At 43.4% G+C, this 23,935-nt stretch overlaps 1 protein-coding gene across 5 annotated transcripts in view; it reads right to left on the minus strand.

Moving 5' to 3' along the window:
- Window positions 1-23,935, minus strand: part of SLC25A13 (solute carrier family 25 member 13) — a 111,171-nt gene that overhangs the window by 59,825 nt on the left and 27,411 nt on the right. For all 5 annotated transcript variants that reach the window (XM_054161102.1, XM_054161103.1, XM_054161101.1 and 2 more), the window contains 3 exons: window positions 22,780-22,922; window positions 14,875-14,990; window positions 377-516 (listed from right to left, as the gene is read on the minus strand). In XM_054161102.1, the coding sequence (XP_054017077.1) occupies window positions 377-516; window positions 14,875-14,990; window positions 22,780-22,922 (399 nt within the window). The remainder of the gene's footprint in view (window positions 1-376; window positions 517-14,874; window positions 14,991-22,779; window positions 22,923-23,935) is intronic.

Here is a 23,935-nt window from a genome sequence, read left to right on the forward strand (position 1 = left end):
TTCAATACTGTTATTTAAGCTATTTTTTCCACTCATGGATCTAAATATAGAGGAGATTTTTCAGGCTTTGAGGTCTGTGTTTTTAATTTCACATCTCTGTCTACACAACAATGCAGACAAGATCAGCTTCTGCACACAGCTGCCAAAACCAAAAGGTAATTAAAAAAATACAAGCCGCCAGGTAGCCTCCATCAGCAATTTCACCATAAGCACATCTGATTTATCAACACACTACTGAGGTGCAGCACCCTGGCTGGAAAAGCCCACACTGAGGCTATCTTTTGGCTTCCCTACCAGTGTTAAATTGCAAATTGGCAAATACTTTTGAGTCTTGAATTGTTACTACTCTTGACGAGCTGAATTGTATTAGACCCACCAGTAAAAACTGGGTGAACTCCGGGTATGTTAGGTGTCTTTTCCTGTCCTTTCCAAAATGCAGCTGTACAAACTCTGAATTCCAGTTGAAAGGAATGTGCTGATGAATCGTGGTCTGGCCAAAAACTTGCTTAGCATCCTCTGGAAAGAAAAGAAAAATGACCATTTAATAATCAAGTAACAATATAGATAAGCATACAAACACATAGGATATTTTCTAATAGGAAAGCAACACTGCTCATCAAAATTACTGATATTTTGTAAAGCAAATCTAATTCTTTTGCTCACCAAAATCACCACAGCATAGTTTCTGAATTACCTTTTCAAAGTTTATACTCACAGCACTTGATTAGAAGAGACTCAACTGGATGTTTCAAACTCAAGCAAGAAGAGATTAAAATGAAAAGGCAATTTATAAAGCTAACCAGTGTTTGGCATGATCTTGTCAAGCTGCTAACAAGGAAAGTTTTGTGTCACTCTAAATTCAGACTTTTGTTATCATTCCCAGAGCTCTCCAGATTCAAACAAATCAACTCCAAAAATACCAGCATCTGTCAAGATCCACCTTATTGCAGTTGTCTTACAGGAGCAGTGACATGCAGGATAGGAGATGGGCAGGCAGGAACACAGAGTTATCACTACCTCCAGTACTAACCAGACTTCAACCTTAGACCTCTGCTACAAGGGTAACAGGTTTGATGACAACCAAATGCAAGCTTCATAGCCTAGTTGAGTTTAGTAGCCATAACTGGGCAACAGTTTATTAGAGGCCTGGCAGATTTTTAGGCCAAAAAAAAAAGAAACAACTAGTTGAAACACACCAAGTTGTACAATCAGTAATAAGGACCATATAGTGTTGGAACTGCAACAAGAGGAGGGTTTGCAGCAGGCTAAGAGAAGGGTTTCTTTCTCTTTATTCTGCTCTTGTTAGACCCCACCTTGAATACTGAGTCCAGTTCTGGCATCCCCAGCATAAGAAGGGCACAGAGCTGTTGGAGTGAGTCTAGAGGAAGGCCACAAAGATGATCCAAGGGCCGAAGACTGTTGTGAGTACAGGCTGAGGGAGCTAGGGCTGTTCAGCCAGGAGAAGAGAAGACTCTGAGGGGACCTCAGAACTGCCTTCCAATACCCTGAAGGGATTGTACAGGAAGGCTGCAGGGGGACTTTTCATAAGGGTGTCCAGCAATAGGACAAGGGGGAATGTTTTTCAGCTGAGGGTGAGCAGGTTTAGACTGGATCTTAGGAAGAAGTTCTTCAGTACGAGGGTGATGAGATCATGGAATAGGCTGCCCAGGGAGGTTGTGGATGCCTCCTCCCTGGGGGTGTTCAAGGCAAGGTTGGATGATGACTTGAGCAGCCAAGTCTGGTGGAGAGGCATCCCTGCCCATGGCAAGGAGGTTGAAGTTGATGATCTCTGAGGCCCCTTCCAAACTCGGTCATTCTATGATTGTACGATAAGTAATGGCAGCAGCAACAAGATCTGAGGAAGTACTTGGCTCACACACCAGCACCCACTTCAATGTGACAGTCTGTCTCTGCCAAAAATACAGGGCAAAGATATCTTCCAAAGAGAAGCTCAAGGCCAAAGGTTCCCAGCTGCTACACATCTTCCTAATTGTTGTATGACTCCTCCAGCACTGCCAGCCAAGAGTCAGTCCTTGTCTCCTGCTAATTCTTGTGGGCACAGAGAGCTGGTTCCCAGGAGACACTCCCTACCCAGAAGCAGGGCCAGGAGCTGGTCTCCTCCTCCCTTTACACTTTGTGGAAGAAAGAAAGACTGGGAGCTCAAACCCTGAGCTCCTGTCTGTCTCTGCAAGCAGCAGACCTGGAAGCCAGTTCCCAAGCGTGGCTGGTGCCTGGGGCCAAGGAAATCAGCAGAGCTTTGTGCTTGCCTGTGTGCAGAACAAGTTGGGAGCCACCTCTCTGGAGCCAGCCTCTGCCTGCCAGGCAGGCCTGGGAGCCACCTTCCAGCTCACCCCAGCACCACAAGCAAAGGTGGGAACCGACTCCTTGTGGCTGTGAAGTCTCATCTCCAGGGCAAGTTGAGCTCTGGCTTCTGATTCAGCCCATGCCAAGCAGGCACCAAGGCTCTGCTGACCTGGGGAAACCCAACCAGGCTAGAATTCCCACTTTTAGGCAAGGAAGCTGGAAAAAATGAGAGCAGGGTGGCACAACCAAGAGCCAGGAAATGTCAGGAAGCACCCACACGAACGAAGCACAAAGAATGGTCCCATGGAGGTGAAAGGGGCAGGTGTCCTGGGCAGTCCCAAAAGCACTGCAGTTGGTGTCATCCACAGGGACAGCTTGTTCTAAAGCAAAGGGGCTTCACAGCAAGAGCAGATGACACTGCAGACCTGTTCCCATCCTTCAAGTAGTTTCAGCTTTAAAACACCCCACCCACTGATCACAGGGAATCAGTGGTGAAAGACGTTGGATTTAACTCACAAACAGAAAGACTGACCCCAGTTAACCTCAAATTCTTAAAATTCAGCACTTCAAGTCCTAATGTCCTATGAGAATTTTTTCCAAAGAACATCAGTGCCCCCAGGACAGCATTGTTCATTCATGTCTTCAAGCTCCAGCTTGGATCTTGTTTGCCAGCATTCTCCAGGAGCAAAATTCTACTCTCAAGGCAACAGGAGGGAAAGCCAATTGGTTCAGGGTGAGGTCCTGTCCCTCTACTGAAAGTCATTTATTTAGGATGCTTCCTACTGACACAGCTCGAGGCACCTTGTCATGTGCCACTGGAGATCACCTTTATGAAGTTCCTGCTTCTGCCAGTCTTCCTTCAAAAAATGCAACCAGCATGAAGAAGGTAGCCTGTCTTGCCCACAAAGAGGCAATGGAGGCTGTCTCTTCCTGGTAGCAACCACTCTGTTTTTCCAGAGGAATGAAGATATTTCGGAATAGCCTGTCCCTTGCACAGGAATCAGAGGCTCATCTGCTTCCTCCTTCCCTCTCATCCCATCTCCTGAACTTCCCCCAAGCAAGACACTGATAATGTCTGGATGAGATCAGGAACAACTCATTGTTTACCAGAAGCTATGTTTGCTTGGACTCCACATTTGTCTTTGTCAGAGCAAAAGGTGTTTTTTCACTTGGTGTGAGACAAGAGATAGGAAAATCTGAGCAGTCTCAAATTATTTTTGATGGGGCCAGGCTCCTAACAATAATCATTCCTTCATCTTTTTATCATATGAAAGTTACAGTGTCCTCTGATTAGTGTCTGGTGGATGAGAAGCTGGGCATGAGCTAACAGTGTGTGCTTGCAGCCCAGAAGGCCAATGACATCCTGGGCTGCACGAAAAGCAGTGGAGCCCCACGGTGGAATAGCTTGATTACTAAGGTTTGCAAAGAGAAGGTATTCAGCCCTGGAAAGATTCAAAGCCAGGCCAGATGAAGCTTTCAGCAACCTGTTCTAGTAGAATGTGTCCATGCCCATGGTAGAGTGGTTGGAACTAAATGATCTTTAAGGTCCCTTCCAACTCAAGCCATTCTATGATTCTACCCTCCCAACTTCCCTCACAAAGCAGTAAGAACAGGGAGGGCTGTCACCTTTTTCCACAGCTAAGAAGCTCTGAAACAACACCCCCAGTGCTGTATTTTCACTGCTTCTTAAACTCCTTGCAAAACATGGACCACAGTCTATTCTGCAGCTCTGAATTTAAAAAAATATTACAAGGCAAGTACCTGGCAGAACACTCAACCTGAAGCTGGCAGAGCAGAAATGGAGCACATAATGCGAAGATAATGAGGTTGCATTACATAACTCAAGAAGGGGAGTTGGATGAGGTTGATTTGAGAATAGATAGCAGCTCAGGTCAGTGCAATTTGTCTGTGCTCTGCCATGTGGTGGTACTGCTGCTGCTTAAAAATAGAATCGTGGAATCATTAATGCTGGAATAAAACTTTAAGACCATTGAGTCCAACCGTAACCCAACTACCACAACCACTAAACTATATCCTGAAAGCCCACATCCACACGCTTCTTGAACACCTCCAGGGATGGTGACTCCATCACTTCCCTGGGCAGCCTATTCCAATGCCTCACCATGCTCTCAGTGAAGAAATTTTTCCTCATGTCCAATATAAACCTCCCCTGGCACAACTTAAACTCATTTCCTCTTCTCCTGTCACTGGTTCCTTGGGAGAAGAGACCAATGCCAGCCTCATTCCTACCTCCTTTCAGATAGTTGTAGAGAGCAGTAAGATCTGCCCTCAGCCTTCCCTTCTCCAGACTAAACAACCCCAGCTCCCTCATCTGCTCCCCATATAACCCCTCACCAGCCTCCTTGCTCTTCTCTGGACATGCTCCAGCACTTCAAGGTCTTTCCTACACTCTGGTACCCAGAACTGAACCCAGTACTTAAACTGTAGCCTCACCAAGGACCAAGAACAGGGGCATCACTCCCCTACTCCTGCTGGACAGAGTAGTTCTGATCCTGGCCAGGATGCCATTGGCCTTCTTGGCCACTTGAGCACAGTGCTGGCTCATAAAACAGATTCACTCAATGGAGTGCAACCCCTTCCAGTAGTGCTCTCAGTCTAAGATCAGTTTCATCTGCACCTGAAAATCACAGCTGTGCAGATACACTTGCATTATAAACACCTAAAAAAAGGCCTGGGATTCACCTCTTTAGGGAATTTTATGTGTGCATGTGTAAGTGGCAGCTTATTTTGTTAAAATAGGACTAATTACTCCAAATCCAGAGAAAATCCCCAAAGATAAAACTAAACTCGACAAAACTGAGAATTTTAACCTCATTGAGCTGGTCCAGCTATGGACTAGTCCTGAACAAGCAGGGGTTCCTGCTGCTGAACATAAGCCAGTGGTGCTTGGATGGAACCAAAGCTGTCATTTCAAATTCCATGTCCCTGTGTCCGTGTGGCTAAGTGAAATCATCACAGAATCACAGAATTATTTGGGTTGGAAAAGCCTTTTGAGATCCTTGAGTCCAACCATTCTCTAACTCTAGCAAGTCTGGGGCTAAACCACGTCCCTCAGCACCACATCTCTGCCTCTTCGAAACGCCTCCAGGGATGGTGAATCATCTGGACTCACATCTGTTATCCCTGTATCACAGAGACATGAACAACACAAGACTTTCAGAATCCAAACATCCTTTTTTTCCACACTGGCAGGGGCTGCTGTCACTGCAGCTGTCCAGGAACACAAGTTTACTCCAGAATCCCCATGGCTCTTTCCTACAGCAGTTCAACAATCAAAGCGATAAAAGCAAACTCCTGGCACGAAGAAATTATCCTAAACTTTGCACTTCACTCTCCACTACAGACTTGAGAGCTCTATTTCTTTCTACAGCTATTTTGCTTAGATAGATGGTAGGGAAAAAAAAACCAAAAGAAGAAGGAAAAAAAAAAAATCACTTTCTTGCAAAGCATTAACATATAATTTTTTTCCCCACTTAAATACTTCCATTTCAAATGCACCACCAAATGTACTCCCACAACAGTACTGGATAAGTATAAAACTATTTTAGTTCAATTAAAATGTCTAACTATCTGTCCCCCAAACCTACCCAAACTATAATTTTCACTTTGAGCACTACCAGCACGTTCTCAGTTTTTGTTTTCTTTTATCAGTTTATCAAATCAAGTCCTGCACTGAAATGCTGGGGGGAAAAAAAATTAGTCATTAACTGCTAAACAACAGCAAATTCTCCAATTTACAAAACTAAATTACACAGCCTGTGTGTTTTGCTATATGGAATTTCACATTCAAATTTGCAATAACAAAACGCTTTCCCAGCTCTTCAGGCTTGGCTGAAGTTTTTACCTTCTAAATCTGTAATTCCAGGACAATTTTAAAAGGTGATGGGGAAAACATTAAAATAAAAGTCAAGCTTAAATTGGTATAACTGCTGCTGCCACCATGTAAATATGTTCTGGTGTGGAAGCTTCTGATTGCTCCCTGAAAGCTGCCTAGTAATCAGGAATCTTTTTTTATTCCAACAGGGAATACTGGGATCAATGCTGATCAATATTGGAACTAGTGCTGATCAATACAGAGATCAGTAGTGATCAATCTCTTCATCACCAGTGAGACTGAGGTGACCCTCAGCAAATTTCCAGATGACACCAAGCTGAGTGCTGGGGTTGGTAAGTCTGAAGGACAGGATGGGGCCATCCTGAGAGACCTGGACAAGCTGGAGAGGTGGCTGAGGAGCATCTCATGAGGTTCAATGAGGTGAATTGTAAGGTTCTGCACCTAGGCTGGGGCAATCCCAGATATCAACACAGGCTGGGGCATGATGAAATTGAGAGCAGCCCTGCAAAAAAGGACTTGGGGGTGCTGGTGGATGAAAAGCTGGAAGCAAGCCAACAGTGTGTGTCTGCAGTCCAGAAGGCAAATGGCATCCTGGGTTCTGCATCAAAAGCAGCACAGAGATGGGGAGAGGGGATTCTGCCACTCTGCTCTGCTGAGACCTCATCTGCAGTGCTGTGTCCAGCTCTGGGGCCCTCAATACAGGAAGGACATGGACCTGATGGAGCAGGTCCAGAAGAGGGCCAAGAAAATGATCAGGGGGTTGGAGCACCTCTACTATGGGGACAGGCTAAGGGAACTGGGGTTGTTCAGCCCGGAGAAGGCCTAATAGCAGCCTGCCAGTACCTGAAAGGGCTACAAGAAGGATGGAGAGGGACTGTTTGCAAAGACCTGCAGTGACAGGATGAGGGGCAACAGTTTGAAATGAGAGCAGAGCAGATTTAGATTGGATGTTAGGAACAAGTTCTGCACCATGAATGTGCAGAACACTGGAACAGGTTGCCCAGGGTGGTAGTTGATTCCCCATCCCTGGAGATACTCACCATCAGGCTCAACAAGGCTCTGAACAAGTCTCTAGAGGGGTATGTCCCTGCTGACTACAGGGGAGGTTGGACTAGACAACCTTTGGAGGTACCTTCCTACCCAAAGTAGTCTATGATTCTATGACACACGGCTGTACAGAATCATAGCTAGCTAACTGGCAGCTCACTGTTAACCAAAGACTGACCTCATACAGTTGAAATTTACTCTCAAATTGGCTTTTCCCCCACCTTTTCCACACCTAGTTTTTTCCTTTCTAAGTAGCATGAAGTAGCAGCAGAAGGCATAATATTTTAGCCACCTGAGCATGTAGTATTCTTGAATTACCCCACCAACTGGAAGTGCTCTCTGTTATCTCTTTTAAAATTGGAGCCATTATAGCCAATTGTGCAAATCTACACTTAGCCTTTCATAAAAAGTGGATTTTTGACCCACTCAACTGGAACAGCTTCTGAGCAGCTCTGCTGATTTCTGACAAGATACCATACAAAACGTGCATGCCAATTTCATCGTGGCCTGCATCCACATTCGGTTGTTCAGAAATCATTTAAAAAGTTCCTAAAATCAGGGTGGTTCTTTTTGTAGTACAAACCTATCATTTAAAGAAGTGCAATAAAGCTCCACACAGATATACAAAAATAGATGCCTTCACAGTGGCTTTGGACCTCCAGGTAACATCTGGAACACATCAGTGGAAAGCAAAAGCTTATCATATTTGTTCGGCTGCCCTCAGAAGATGAATTTGTTGACTCTGCGCATCTCCAGGTAGAAGAGATACTACTGCAACAGCTCCAGTGGGGTGCAGTACCCTTCTTAGAGGTAGGCATGGCAGGGCAGAGACACAGGAGGCTGGAGTCTCTCACTGAAAGCAGCTGCTTCTGTTCATACGTGAATCTCATCCATTTTGGTGATAGAGCACCTGTTGTACACAGAGGTGAGACTACAACCAGAGTTGCTAACTGAGTGTCCTTCAGATGTCCCAAGTAGACTTGAAAGATGACAACAACCAAAGCCCCCAGGAAACCATAAAGTCCTGTATGAATCCTAACAAAATATTCAGCATGCATTCCTTTTGTGGAGAGAGGCACTTACTATTAAACCAAATTCATTTGGTATGACAAGAAGAAATGGCCTCAAGTTGCACCAGGGGAGGTTTAGACTGGATACCAGAAGAAACTTCTTCACTGAAAGGGTTCTCAAAGACTGGAACAAGCTCCTAGGGGAAATGGTTCACTCATCATCCCTAGAGGTATTTCAGAGAGACAGATGCGGTGCTGAGAGGCATGGTTTAGCACCAGACTTGGTAGTTAGGTAACTGTTGAACTCTATTTATCTTAATGATTCCATGATTCTACTTGGTTATAACTTTATTGTCCTATCCAAACCTTTCAACAAGAACACGGCCTAGAGGTTAATTTTATAATGAAAACACTATTACAGAGAACTGCCTTCTGCCTTCATGAATTATCCCCACCAAAAGATCCATGATAAGCTTGAAGTTTCACCTATCTGCTGCAAATGCTCTCAGGTTTTTATTCTCTTATGGTTTCAAATTAGAGAAGACAAGCTTTAAATTGGATGCTAGGAACAAGTTCTGCACCATGAGGGTGGTGGAACACTGCAAAAGGTTGCCCAGGGAGGTAGTTGATGCCCCATCCCTGGAGATATTCAAGGTCAGAGTCCACAAGGCTCTGACCAAGCTGCTCTAGTGGAGGATGTCCCTGTTCAGTGCAGGGGAGTTGAACTAGCTGACCTTTGGAGGTCCCTTCCAACCCAAACTGTTCTATGATTCTAGGATTTAAAAACAGAACAAACAATCAAAAACCCAACAACAAAGAACAAACCTAAACACCAAACTTCCATTCAGGATGATTTAGAAAACTCAGCTGCATTTTCTAGACCAAGTGAAACACAACTGTGTAAAAGGATGGAGCTTCTCCTAACACTTGAAAATGACAGATTCACTTTGTGACTGAACAAGCTTTGTTTTACTTAGGATGCCTTCCTGAAAGCCTGCCTGGTTACATAACATTTTAGTTAGTAGGAAAAAAACAAAACAAGAAAACCTTTCCAAGGTGACATATGTCTAAGAACTGAAATTCACCACAAACAGTTACCAAAAAGATTTCAAAAATTGGTTTGGAGGGGAAAAAAAAATCTACCACAAATTCTACTTGACATTCTCTTCTCATTAAAACTGCTCTTGGTGAAATGCTGGACGGAAGAGATGCCATCGAGTGGGACTTAGGCTTGAAAGGTAGGCCCAAGACAACCTCCTGAAGTTCAACAAGGCTGAGTGCAAGGTCCTACACCTGAGTCAGGGCAATCCCAAGCACAAATCCAGGCTGAGTGAGGAGTGGCTTGAGAGCAGTTTCGGGGAGAAAGACTTGGGGGTGTTAGCTGATGGAAAAACTCAGTGTGAGCTGGCAATGGTCACTGGCAGCCCAGAAGGCAGCCATGTGCCGGGCTGCATCAAAAGCAGTAGGATGAGGAAGGTTAATCTGCCACTCTGCTCTGGTGAGACCCCATCTGGAGCACTGCACAAGACAGACATGGGGCTGTTGGAGCAGGTCTAGAGGAGGCTGCAAAGATGATCAGAGGGCTGTAGAACCTCCCCTGTGGGGACAGGTTGAGGGAGCTGAGGCTGGTCAGCCTGGAGAAGAGAACACTCTGGGGAGACCTAATAGCAGCCTTCCAGTACCTGAAGTGGGCTTGCAGGAAAACCAGGAAAGGATTTGTAGTGATGAGAGGGAATGGATTGAAGCTTGAGGAGGGCAGATTTAGACTACAAATTAGGACAAAATTCTTTACAGAGAGGGTGGTGAGACACTGGAACAGGTTGTCCAGGGAGGCAGTGGATGCTCCCTCCCTGGAGGTGTTCAAGGTCGGGTTTGATGAGGCCTTGAGCAACCTGGTGCAGTGGAAGGTGTCCCTGCCCACAGCAGGGGGCTTGGAACTAGATGATCTTTATGGTGTCTTCCAACTTACACCATTCTATGAATCTACACAAATGTTTCCTTGCACAGGTGTAAGCTAACACACCACTAGCTACAAATGGTTTCCAACCAATATGAACCAGTGATGGAAATTTCACTGAGTATTGCAATTTATCAAATGATGAAAGCTTATAGCCTCAGTGATTTATTTTGGTAGTTCAGATTTAGCTTTTCCTTGCTTTACACAGCATTGAGTGGACCAGGTTGGGCATCACTAAGCTAGAAGTTATACAAGGAAAAAGATAGAGTAATTACAGACCCCATTAGAAGAACCAAGTCATGCCAAGCAATTACAGGGCAAAGCATAAAATAAATAATCCTCTAAGAAAAGCAAGAGCTAGCTCACAAAGTCTGAACCTAATCCTTTGGTCAGAAAAGCAGTTGTGAGACTCCTGTAATAAGTCTCAGAGCATTATCAGAAGAGAAACTCTGAAGCTGCGTAGGTTTCTGTTTAAACCTCTGTAAGGAGCTCTGTGCTTTTAGAACGTTTACAAACAAGGATTCAGGCAATTCAAGGATCAGGTAAGCAAACAGGAGTTGCTTAGTAAGATGTAGCCTTAATTAATGTTTTATCTAAGAACTCTACTGATGTAATTAATAACAGCAGAGCTTCACAATAGCTGCTGTCTACACATAAGTTTTGCTTTGAGACAAAAGCAGAATACATTGCCTGATTCTGCAGCTGTCAGGCTAAACAAACAACAGTATGGGCTTCCTCATTTCCTCTGCTTTTTGGCTGGGTTTGAGGGGTTTTGGTTTTGCATTTTCTTGTATTGTTTTTGTTTAAAATTAGAGGACTGCCTTGTTTCACAGCATACTCTTTCCTGCATCTCAGAGCAGCACAGCACTGCCTCCATTTTGAAACAGCTTCAGGTGGAATTAAGAGAATCTTTTAAAAAACAGAAACCAACCCAAACCCAGAAAAAGAACCCACATTATACCACAGCCACATTTCATTCCATACGAAAGCAAGAATTTCTGTCTCGTGGGAAATCCTCATTTAAACCAAATCAGCATGAAAAGCTTCATAGCAAGGTTCAGTGGCAGCTCAGTCTCGGGCAATCACAGCTCTTTTTGTGCTTCTCCTGTTGGTTTTGCCCTTCACTAGAGCGGTGAGTACCGCACCAGGATAAGCAAAAGAAAGTTCCAGAAGCCGGCTCTCATCACTGCATTACTCACAGCTCCGAAGCGTCAGCTCCCATCGTTTCATCCAGCCATCCGAAATTAGAGATGGAGGTTAAAACAACCAAGTTTTTAAACACTGATATTTTTACCCAATCATCTTGCCTTTTTTTCTTTTTTTTTTTAATGCCATCTAGTAAAGACTTTCAAAGGGCTCTGCTTCTTTAATGAGGCATTAAAATACAGTCATACGACAAAAAAGCAACTCTACTAAGTCTCTTAAACCCCTGGACTTACATTATCAGCTTTTATGTGCCTGTCAACACTCAACAGTAAGAAGCAATGGTTTGCTCTTTGCCTCGAATTTAAAAGCCAGCTAAACTTCCTCCCACTTTCCTGCTGAGAGCTTTAACTCCTTGCAAACTGTCAAAGCTTTGACACTTCAGCAGCAGATAAATCTACAACACGATGCAACAGCCAGGTGTAGCTTCAGTCAGCCACTGGCCACTAATTTACTAGTGGCCATTTCATTCACCTCCAAAAGCAATAAACTAGAAATACTTCCTACTCCCCCCAGCCATGCAGATCAGCACTTTTCAAAGTGCTCTGTCAAAGAACCAGCTACAGTTAACTTGCAACCTGAAAGAAATGAAACATTTAAAACTGTAGAGATGTCAACACCCGGCTAAAATGCAAAGGCATTTCCAAGCCAGAAGCTAAAGTAAGGCTGCAGCATTTTTTCAAGCAAAATCAATGCAAAGCATGAAATACCTGGAATTTCTTTACCCAGAACGTGTCTTTAAATATCCACAGCCTGGATGTGGCACTCAGTGTAAAAGCTGATTGACATAAAGTCCATTATTGATTTGTTTAACAAAGGTGCTAAGCTAAGTCACCTGTGCAAGCAAAAAATGAAAAAATATCTGGATGATTTGCTTAGTAGCAAATGTGAGGTTTGCAGATGGGAAGCCCTATATTCTGTTGGGTATGAGCTAAAATATTTATGCCATGATCTCAGCATACAGAAAAACAATGACTGCGGAGATAAGCCAGGCTGTTTCTTTACAACAATAAAATGAGGTACAGACTTATAATGGGATCCTTGAGATACTACACTTAACAGCAGTATAGTGAAAAATGATCCTTTCCCTTTTCTTCTGTTCCTTTCACACTGTAATTCCACAGGACACAAAACCCCTATTTAAGTCTCCTAACCTTGATAAGGACTTGATCCCACTCTCATTCAAGTCAATGGAAAAAGATCTCATAATTAACTTCAAGAGACACATGACTGAGGCACAGAGTGGCAAAGTTACAGGAGAGTATTGTAATAAGTTGTGCATGAAAATATTGGGGGGGAGTGTCATAGCAAGGAGAAAAAAAAGCTTCTTTTTTTTCCCCTTATGATAGAAAAATAGAAACCAGCTTTGTCTAAAGGTCAACCTGTTCTGCTGAGAATGCACATCGCCAAGACTGCTCTTGCATCCACTCCACTCCAGGCATTTATAGGGTGGTAGCCACAAGGTATGGATTTATGCTTTAAAGAGGGAGAGGAAGGAATTAAATAAAAACTACCTGAGGCTCAGTCAGTGCTGGCTTGTCTCCTCTTTCAAATGCCTTAAATACAGCCTGGCATTGGAGTTTCTCTCATCACCAGAAGGACTTCAATGGACTTAAAATGCCAAGCAAATCCCTTGATTCATTGTGTGTAACATCAAGGGAAACATTTGCCAGCCAGACTGCCAAGGGTTAAAAAGTGGAGTTGGACTGATTCAGCATTCAGCTCAAATGACTACAGTTCTTCCTAGATTATTAATGAGTGCTCCAAGCAACCGGGGGCTCTGACGCAGACAAGAACCTGCACATCACAGGCATTCCAGGAGCTCTGTTTGTCTGTGCTGGAACAAAACCTCTGCAAAATATGTGCACCTTCCTGATTTAAAAGCATGCCATCTCTCATTGCTTCTCTGTACACACACGTGCACAAGTCTCTTAGGCACAAAATATCACCTTCATCAAGGTTATGATCAGACACAGATCCCCCTGAAATTCCTTCAAATCTTTGAGCGTTCCTGGTGGTTGTGTAAAAGCTGTTCTAACAAGCAACATTACACACAAACCCCCACATCTTTCACACAGTCCCAACAGACAGCCAAAATGCTGAAGAAACAAAATAGACCCAAGAAAAAACCAGAACTGTTTAACAACCAATTAATAAAACTTCAGACACATGGATTAATCATGTCCAAATTTAGCTGATCAGAAATAGCAATTTTAGCCACTGTAGGTGCTTAGGACAAAAAAAAGTATGCCCCATAGTTGCTGAAGTGCAAGCTCAATGTCTGAAGTTACTCAAAACTGCTAATTTCTGTATCCTTCTTCACAATGGTCACTGTCATTAGACAGGTGGCAGATAGTTCTGCAGACACCAGAAGCTGTCTCTGTGGTCCTGTCTTCAGCTTAGGGGGCAAGACAAATACTCTTTAACTCTTCTCAAAGAGTAAAGAAATGCTCCACACAGAATTGGAAAGAATTAAAAGTTTAAATGGAAGTATTATTGGTAACTACATACAACACTACCAACAATTCATATTCAGCCCAGCTCTCCAGTTCTGGGCTTCTCTAAAACCTCACTAGACCATCACCTTCCTAAAACCTTACCTCCCACCAGGCTTCATATCCTGGGCCTCAAAGCTCCCAGGGCCTCCAATGCCTGCCCCATGCCTCCCTACCCAGACCCAAATGACACAGTAAAAATTAGCTCAACCAAGGCTGGAGCCAGACTGCAAACCTTCTGCACGCAACCAAAGATAAGGCCCTGCCTGTACAGGAGAGCAGAGGGAGGAAAAAAGGCCGAACAAACAGAAATGTTCACTTTTATAGCGATGCAGGACTTACGGGAATGAAATAACAAAAGATTACACTTTCTGGTCCATCCCTGGACCTTTCTGGTCTTCCTGGAGGTCCTCAACTCTCTGGTTCTTAAAGGCATCCAGCCTTAAACCATAACAGTACCTTGAAATAAGCAGTCCCCATCCACAGGCTTTAAGCTGGTCTATTTCTGTTGTTGGGGATGCAAACACCACAGTTCCCAATACACAGCTGAACTTTCTGGTGGTGGGCAATAATGGATTTATTACTGTAAAAATCTCACAGAAGAAAATTTTTAAGCTTTAAAAAGGAAGGCAGTTTGAAATAGAGCCAATTTAAACAACAAATAATTCAGGGTAATTTCAGACTCAAGTCTTCTGGCAACTTCCTTGTGGTTTTACAATCATTTCCTACAGTCACCTTTCACTGCTCTTCTGAAGACCTGCACGAGCCTTTTGAGGAAAAAAAGAAGTGACCAGTTTCCCAGAGAAAACCAGAAAGATGATCATGACCTTGACTTCAGGCTGTCCACATGTAAATGATTAAAAATCTCATCCAGAAAGTTGCTTGGCACCAGTGGAAGTACTGTAAACACCCTGTGTTTCCTACTGCAAGAGAAGGTGAAGGGGAGTTTGGCATAAATAGTTTTTTTTTAAATTAAGAGTGTATATGTAAGAACAGTCTTACCAAAAGTAACTTCTCCTTTGCCAGTCTTGTCAAACAGCTGAAAGGCTACTATGAACAATGCATCTGGAGCACACAGGACTGATTCAAATGCCACAAACTCTTGAAAGGATATCAACCTAAGGGACAAAGGAAAAAGCAAGAGCTATGAAACCACCTGCTTGCAAAAAACTGAAATACAAGATTAGCACAGATTATACAAAAAGATCAAATCACAACCAAAAAGTGCACAAAAATGTTATCAATAGGGATTTTAATCTATCCTAAAATGGCTGTCAGAAGGCCTTTATATCACTAGATGGAAATGATGGAGCCAGGCTCTTCTCAGTGATGCCCAGTGAGAGGACATGGGGCAGTGGGTGGAAGTTAAGGCACAGGAAGTTCCATGGAAACATGAGGAAAAGATTTTTCACTGTGAAAGTGATAGAACACTGGAATAGGCTGCCCAGGGGTGTTGTGGAGTCTCCCTCTGTGGAGGTATTCAAAAACTACCTGGATGCATTCCTGTGTGATCTGGTATAGGTGATCCTGCTCTGGCAGCGGTTGGACTAGATGATCCTTCGAGGTCCCTTCCAACCCCTAATGTTCTGTGATTCTGTGACTGTTGAGCAATGAATTACTCATCAAGTCACAACAGAACAAAAAACAAGCAAAGTGCTCAGCGACGCACCTCAGCTTTAATGTCTAACTGCACTGCCCTCTGGGGAAGCCTACCGCCCTTTGCTGGCAAGACAGAGAGCCAATAAAGAGATGAATAACTTCCCTCAAGACTCAGTGCTTAAGGCTTTTGGAAAGCAAACCCATTCAAGACCTAAATGCTGCCACTCACTTCAGAAGGAAGCGATCAGAAGGTGTTATCAGCTTGCTAACAATTTATTAGTCATCCATCGCAGCCCTCCAGTCCTGCATGTTGAGTCACACATTTCAAGCTGGAGTCTGCACATTCTTCTTCAGCCCAAGAGCAACTGACTCAAATTCATCATCACAGCCAGGTTCCCCATGCACGAGCACAGATAAAAGTAGAGGTACCCTTCGTTAAGTTAGTTAATAAGCAGAAATAAATTAAGACAACTTGGCATTGTTTCCAGCAGTAGATTTGATACAGCAAAGACCTTGAGCAGTTCTGATTTCTCTGGGTCACACCCAAGAGTTCAAATAAAGATCAAACTCCTACTCCTAAAGAGGCAAGGGCCAACTGCTCTTCTGGTTTGTTGCTTCTTTAATGTCTAGGTTGTACACCTTAAAATCATCTTCAAAAGTGTGGCTGCAGGGCCTGCTGGCAGCCTGGGAGGTTTAAAATTGTTCTCTCTCAAGGCTGCTTGATGGCAATGCAGCGAGAAATAGATTTAATGGGTTTACCTGGCAAGTAGCTGGGGAACAAAGATTCCCAAAGATCTGAGAAACACAAAATTCAGTGAATAGAACAGATTAGAATAGACCAGACCAGACGAGGTTGGAAGAGACCTTCAAGATCAGCATGTCCAACCTATCATCCAACACCACCTAATCAACTAAACCATGGCACCAAGCACCCCATCAAGTCTCCCCCTGAACACCTCCAGTGATGGTGACTCCACCACCTCCTCGTGCAGCCTATTCCAATGGGCAATCACTCTCTCTGTGTAAAACTTCCTCCTAACCTCCAGCCTAAACCTCCCCTGGTGCAGCCTGAGACTGTGTCCTCTTGTTCTGGTGCTGGTTGCCTGGGAGAAGAGACCAACCTCCGCCTGTCCACAACCTCCCTTAAGGTAGTTGTAGAGAGCAAGAAGGTCTCCCCTGAGCCTCCTCCTCTCCAGGCTAAGCAACCCCAGCTCCCTCAGCCTCTCCTCATAGGCCTTGTGTTCCAAGCCCCTCACCAACCTTGTTGCCCTTCTCTGGACACGTTCCAGCAAGTCAACATCCTTCCTAAACTGAGGGGCCCAGAACTGGACACAGTACTCAAGGTGCGGCCTAACCAGTGCAGTGTACAGGGGCAGAATGACCTCCCTGCTCCAGCTGGCCACACTGTTCCTGCTACAGGCCAAGATGCCATTGGCCCTCTTGGCTGTGTAACAAATAGCAAGAAATACACATAAATCCAATGGCTTTATTTTTGCTTTTGTTTTTCATTAGAAACTAACTGTATCCTTAGGACTTGGACTCCAAGTGACACTGCAGCTGGCTCAATGAAAACTCCCACTCAGTGTGCACTAACAGTGAAGAATAAAGCGTTTGAATAGGTTGGGAAAGACATTCCCTTCACCAAGTTATGATGACCTATGGCTATACAGCAATTTTCAGTCACCATCTCTTCAGGGAATTCATTTCAAGTCACACACAAGTCAGACATTCACAGGGTAACCAAGGTTGATTTCCATGATCAGCATGAAAACATGAGAGGAGAAACAGATGAGAACACTGAGAAAAAACAAACCATGGTACAGAGAAGGCCAAAAAAAAACTGTTCTGCATTACCTCCCTCTATACATACTCACTAAATAAAAGAAAGTATATGTAGAGTCAGAAATAGTCTGACAAATAATTAGCTCTGGGAACTTGCCACCATAGATCATTACGCAGTGTGAGAAATAAATAAGAAGAAACCTTCTCAGGTATTCTTAATAACTCACAATTGATGGTGCCAGTAAACATCTAAGCATGCCTTGAGCTTTACTGGCAATGAAGCCAATGACTTGCTACATATTCACACCCCGGCACATGGGCAGGCCTCTGAGTTTAATTTAAACTCTTTAGGAGCTCTCAGTACTCCCCACTGCCAGGCACCAAATACACAGCTACTCAGTCGTTAAACAGAAGCGAATTCCATCTCTCCTAAGACAAAAGGAATTTTTTTCCATGCTGTACTTCCTTCCATTTCCAAGCAATATATCACAACCTACTTCGTTTTGCATTTATGCATATTTATTGTTACCATGTTATTTGCAGGTTATAAAAGCTCATCATTATCCATCATTAATGGTTCCATACCTGACAACTTCCACAACAGCAAACAGACACAAAGCCCTGAGCTCTTCTGTCCCAAAAAGTGTAAAGCCCACATCCAGAAAGAATAAAACAGACAGCAAGAGACAAGACTCTAGAATAGGATTATTTAGAATTTAAAAATCTAAAATATCAACCAGCAGCATTTTGATACAGCTGCTTTTTGTGTGGAACAACAACCAGCACATGTCCTTACCACCAGATCCCAACACAGCGATGAGAGCGCAGGAAAAGAAACACAGCACCACACTAAGAACATATTCTCTGGTTTTAGGCCTGGATTTGATTAAAAGTCCACATATTAACACAGCTACAAGATTTTAAACTGGTAGAAGCATTCTTTGTCAGTACTTGCAAGTAATAAATCCCCCTAATAAGTCAGAGAGAGATGCTTAAAATAACCCCATTTTCAAAAGCAATTATTCATACTACTAGGAAGATTAAAAGTGTACAAATTGTGTGGTTCTAGCCAGACTGTTAAAGAAGAGACATTAATATCTGCTGTGCCAGCTGAATTCAAATTAACCCAATTTTTACATGTTAATTAAACCAGCTATTTTCTTCTTATTGTATTTTTGCTCCTTAAGTAGACCAGCCCGCGAGTGATTCCCAACAGATCTATTCTACCAACAATGACGTATTCATTTACTTCTATTATGACCACACAATACAGTAACTGAGCAGTAATTTTTCACAGTCAATTACACGTGTGGTTCTTAATGCTCAAAGATGCTGAAATAACGTGGAACACAGAGCCATATGCTCACTTCTCTCCGCTGCACAAGGGTAGTTGCCTGGGTAACACATTTTCTCTCCGGTTTAGCATCATCTTTTTTTTTGGGGGGGGTTAGCATAACCCTTCCCTGACTATCATTAGGTGGCATTAAACAGCATGTATTAACATGGACTTCAATATACTACTTAAGAGTTATTTTATCCACCTAAACAAGTGTTCATTTATGCTACAATAGCAGGGAAAAGCCTTGTGATTTTAAGGGCACTGACAGAGGAAGCTGAGATGTTTACAGAATTTTTACTACGATCTTGAGGACATCCTACTTAACTGGTCAAAGTCTTCCTCCACCTTCACATCAGTGCCAATATTGAACCTTTTATTCAGGAAGGTTGAAATCTTGGTATTTTAAAAACATCCACACAAACAAAAATCATAGAATTGTTTTGGTTGGAACAGACCTTTAAGGTCATTGAGTCCAACCTTCAAACCAACACCACCACGGCTATGAAACCATGTCCTGAAGTGCCATGTCCCCACATTCTTGAACATCTCCAGGAATGGTGACTCCACTATTTCCCTGCGCAGCCTGTTCTGATGCCTGACCACTCTTTCAGGAAAGAAATGTTTCTTAATATCCAACTTAAACCTCCCCAAAAAGCTAGTCAAAACACAACTGGGTATGGTGCAGCAAACCTACTATTTGCTACCCTCTCCTTTCACAGAACAGAATGGTTTGGTTTGGAAGGGACCTTGAAGATCAGATAGTTCCAAAACCCTGCCTTCAGCAGGGACACCTCCTACTGGACCACATTGCTCAAAGCCTGGTCTTAATCACTTCCAGGGATGAGGCATCCACAGCTTTTGTAGGCAACCTGTTCCAGCATCTCACTACCCTCATAGTAAAGAGCTTTTTCCTAATGCGCAAACTCAATCTAGCCTGCTCAAGCTTAAAACCATTGCCCCTTGTCCTGTCACCACAGGCCCTTATAAAAAGTCTCTCCTCAGCTTTCCTGTAGGCCTCCTTCAGGTAGTGGAAGGCTGCTCTAAGGTCTCCCCAGAGCCTTCTCTTCTCCAGGCTAAGCAGACCCACTGTGATAACATATCCAAATGCAATGATGAAGAGGTTTCCTCAGAAATCAATGCATCTGTTTTTACTAGATCAGCAATTTAGACATGATAACATAATGGGACACAAACTAAAGCTACATCTATTATTTTATGCTGCAGCCCAGGTAAACTAAGTATAGTGTAAATTGGTGCATTAGAGGATAAATTTATATCCAATAATAATGGAAACTGCTGGCATTTCCAAGTGTTATTATGAATAGTTTGTCCTTTCTAAAAATAAAGCATGCAGTTATGTCTCAGTAAAGTGTTAGTTACTACAGTCCAAACAGAGATGTGCAGTAAATACTTATTTTGTTAGACAGATGTTTAGAAGTACAACAAAAGACTGAAAAAACAATATCTGATAGTAGGGAAGGGAGGATGGAAAATGCCTGGCCTGTTCAAAATAGAATACATAGAATAAACCAGGTTGGAAGAGACCTTCAAGATCATCGCGTCCAACCCATCAACCAATCCAACACCGCCCAAGCAACTAAGCCACGGCACCAAGCACCCCGTCAAGTCTTCTCCTAAAAACCTCCAGTGATGGCGACTCCACCACCTCCCCAGGCAGCCCATTCCAATGTGCAATCACTCTTTCTGTATAGAACTTTTTTCTAACATCCAGCCTGAATCTCCCCTGGCGCAGCCTGAGACTGTGTCCTCTAGGTTTTGCAAAAGCCATTGTGTTCTGGGGGAGTTTCTGATCCAGCTGAAGCCAAATTAAGCGATTTTTTTGTTTCAATTAAATGTAGGGATGAGAAGCTTAAGGCCAGGAACCAGTCAAGGTTCTTAAGACTGTTTTCTACAAACTATAGTCACACAATACAACACTTTGTTGTCACTGACCAACCACTTTGGAAAGCCTCTCTGGTCATCAGCAAGCAAAGCATTTCCTTTTCTTAAAAGGAGCCTTTAAAAGGTGCCTCTGTAACAGCACAGAAGGAAAACCCACCTCCAAATAACCCCTTGCCCTGACTAAAGATGGAAGCAAAACTTGCTCCCATGGCAACAGATATTCATTGAATGACAGTCTGCCTTAAGAGGTCTCATACCTTTGTCACACCACCAGCAGCTCCTCTAGATACCCTCAAACCCTCAGTCTCCGGCAATGCAGGAATTCTGCTACAGCTACACAAGAGATTTTGTCCACAGCAGCCGGAGTGAGGTTGTACGTAAGAGCTACTGTTCTTTACACAGTCAAGATCTCAGCTCTGGGGCAAGCAACTCTTTGCCCATTTATTTGCCCATGTTCTGCTCATGAGTCTAAAGCTCTTGAGCTGTCTCCTTTTCACCTCTGCAACTTACCTATTTTAGTATTTCTCACTTGGCACCTGTACCTAACTTCTTACCAAATTCAGAAGGAGCTTAAAAAGCAGGTTTATATATCACTTTAAAACTAGGAGATCTGGGCAGCCAAGCTGGAAAGCATTCAACAGAAGACCAGTAAGTCTTACTGCTATCCCATTCCAGGAATCCAAAAGTGACTGACCCTTGCTTCAGATGATCACTCTGAGAATTACTTTGTACACCACTAGAAGAAGGTACAAATGCCTGGCCAGGTGAAAAATATGCTACAGTGTCAGGTTACAGAGATAGATGCTAATCACTCCCTGAACTTTCTCCAGTCCTTCACATAGTAGGATAGCAGCTAAACAAGAAGACAGTTTGAATACCAGAAGAGACACTTTAGGTACATGCAGTCCCTTGTAACTGCCCAGTTTGGATTACATGAAGCAGTCCTCACTCATGGTAGAGAGTAGCAATTAGAGGCCTCAACACCACACCATGAAACTCCTACAAGATCACACCAAGTTATGAAATCCCAACCTGTCAACAACTTCACAGAGGCTACAGCTCTACATTTCGCTCTTCAGCTTCTGCTTGTGAGGGACAGCCAAATCACATGGCATGGATTATACTCTCAATCTTCTTATTCTAAACTGGATTAGGAGCCATGCAATTTGGAAAATGCTGGGTTTGCAGGCATCCAACCAAGGGAATTTCCAATCCGGGAAATGTTTCATGGTTTCGGTCAAACACTATCTGAAGCCACCACTTCCTTGCTGCCATCAGGCCAATGTTACCAGTATAACCTCTCACAGAGCGTTTTTAACAGGGGAAACAATCACCACATTAACTCATCTTCAAGGTTTAAGGTGCCTAGCTGCCAGCTACATGAGGCTGGCTGAGCAGAAAAGAGGGCACAAAAACTGCTGCAGAAGTTCACATGCACATGCATCTGTACCGTAGGACACCTGCATTCCCTTGTCATGCTTCATTTATCTCACCTTTTATTCTCTGCAACCACTGATATGAGTCATGCCTGAAGTTTTCTGGTTTCTAAAAATGCCACAACTACAGCCTTTAAGTCCATAGCTAATTATTCTGAAGTTTCTTTACTTTAAAAGCAGGGTTAAAAAAATGCATTTGTATGAGTGAAAAGGCAGCTTGCCTGGGCAATGACCATTAAAGAAGGGGAGAGGAAGATGGAGAGATAGCTCATCTTGTCCATTGCCCAAGTCAGCCTTTCAAATGGAAACCACATGCAACCAACTTCATTGCTGTCTTCCCAGGATTGCAGAGTGGCTCCCTAAATACCTTAGTTGCTCCTCCTCCTTCCTAAAGGCAAAAAAAACCTTTTACCAGTGCTACTGACAAGGCAAAGCAGGGGTACTTTTTTTTCTACCATCTCTTCCTACACCAGCTAAACTTACTTTGGATTGCTATTTGAATGTTTGTGACAGATACATGAAGTAATCAGAGACAGATAGGGTTGGAGAAGGAAAGAAAAGCAAGAGCTAGAGGAGACAGGCAACAAACATAAAAGCTTTAATGAATTAAAAACACATAGTTAGACAGAAAATGGTTTGCTCAGCTAAATGGTACATGCATCTCAAAACATTGTTTCTTCTCTTTCCACTTAAAAGACACTGCATTCCTTTATGTATCTGCAGGAGGAAAACCAAACCAAACCCAACCCCACACCACCCTTCAGGGACCAGACTGTTTTGGAAGAATGAGTGTGTATTTTCAGAATGAACAACAGAAAGGCAAAAAAAGCAACACCAAAAATCACTTACCCATCTTTCGTCTGATCCACCACACCTGCAAGGAGCTGTACAGTGCTTGCATTAGGCAAACCATCTCCAATTATCTTCAGGTACCGTGTGACAAAGTCATTAGGAGACATGAAGAACTCGCCATTCTTCTCCACACTTGCATACTGTTAAATGAATACAACATTTAGTGCCTCAGATACATTCTTCTCCAGGCATTTCCTACCACCACACTCAGTTCCTAAATCAGGAGCAGGCTTGTGTCAGAAGAGATGACAGTTCTGCTCTGAAGAACCTGGAGCCCACACTCACAACAGGAAAAAGTGGGGAGTACTGAAGCAGCTGCAGGCTTGTCTTCCCAGTACACAGGATTGACAGAGATATGATTTTTCTGTTTACCATGTCAACAACTTCTCCATGGCTGCCTAGAAATGCTTCAGTACAGTTTCTGTGAAGTAAGACAAGAAGAACAAGTGCATTTTTAAGCATGCCTGTGGCATCTCAGGCCCACTGAAACTGACAGCACTGGGATACTCCAGCATATCTTATTTCTGTGACATGTCTCCTCTGTGTAACCATTCTACTCCCAGATGAGCAGGCAGGTTTACATCCACCAAATGACACTGCAGGGCTAGTGGAGTAAAGATCCCACAAGAGTGTCCACCTGAGGGTGCTGTTTTGGAGGAGCTCCACCACATTACCTTCAGCCATGGCTGGTACCTCAGTAAAGGAGAACCTACAGATACTCCTTGGATGAACTGCTGGAAAGGAGGCCAGAGAATGGCATTTGCAGAACAATCTAACAGAAAACCAGAACTTTGACAGTTCAGCACACTGCAGAGACAAGAACAGAGATCCAACACCTTACCAAACACCACTGGCATATGTTACTCCTGCTTTACATCATAGTTACTGCCATATTACTCCAGAAAACTCCAGTGTATTTTTTTCCCAAGCAAAGCCTCCAACAGCATGTTACACAACAAGGAAAAGTAACATTCAAATACTTTTAAAGTAATTGCCTTTGCTATCACCCTTACCCTGATTCCTTAGTCACCTCTCACAGTTTAAAGTCCTCATTTTCTGTAGAAGGGTAAATCTGAAATCAACCCTTAAAAAAACCCAAACCACTGGATTTTAAGGGACAAAAAAGGATAAGAACAAGAATTAGGAGGAAAAG

The sequence above is a fragment of the Dryobates pubescens genome, chromosome 4 (genome assembly GCF_014839835.1).
Source record: "Dryobates pubescens isolate bDryPub1 chromosome 4, bDryPub1.pri, whole genome shotgun sequence".
Classification (NCBI taxonomy): Eukaryota; Metazoa; Chordata; class Aves; order Piciformes; family Picidae; genus Dryobates; species Dryobates pubescens.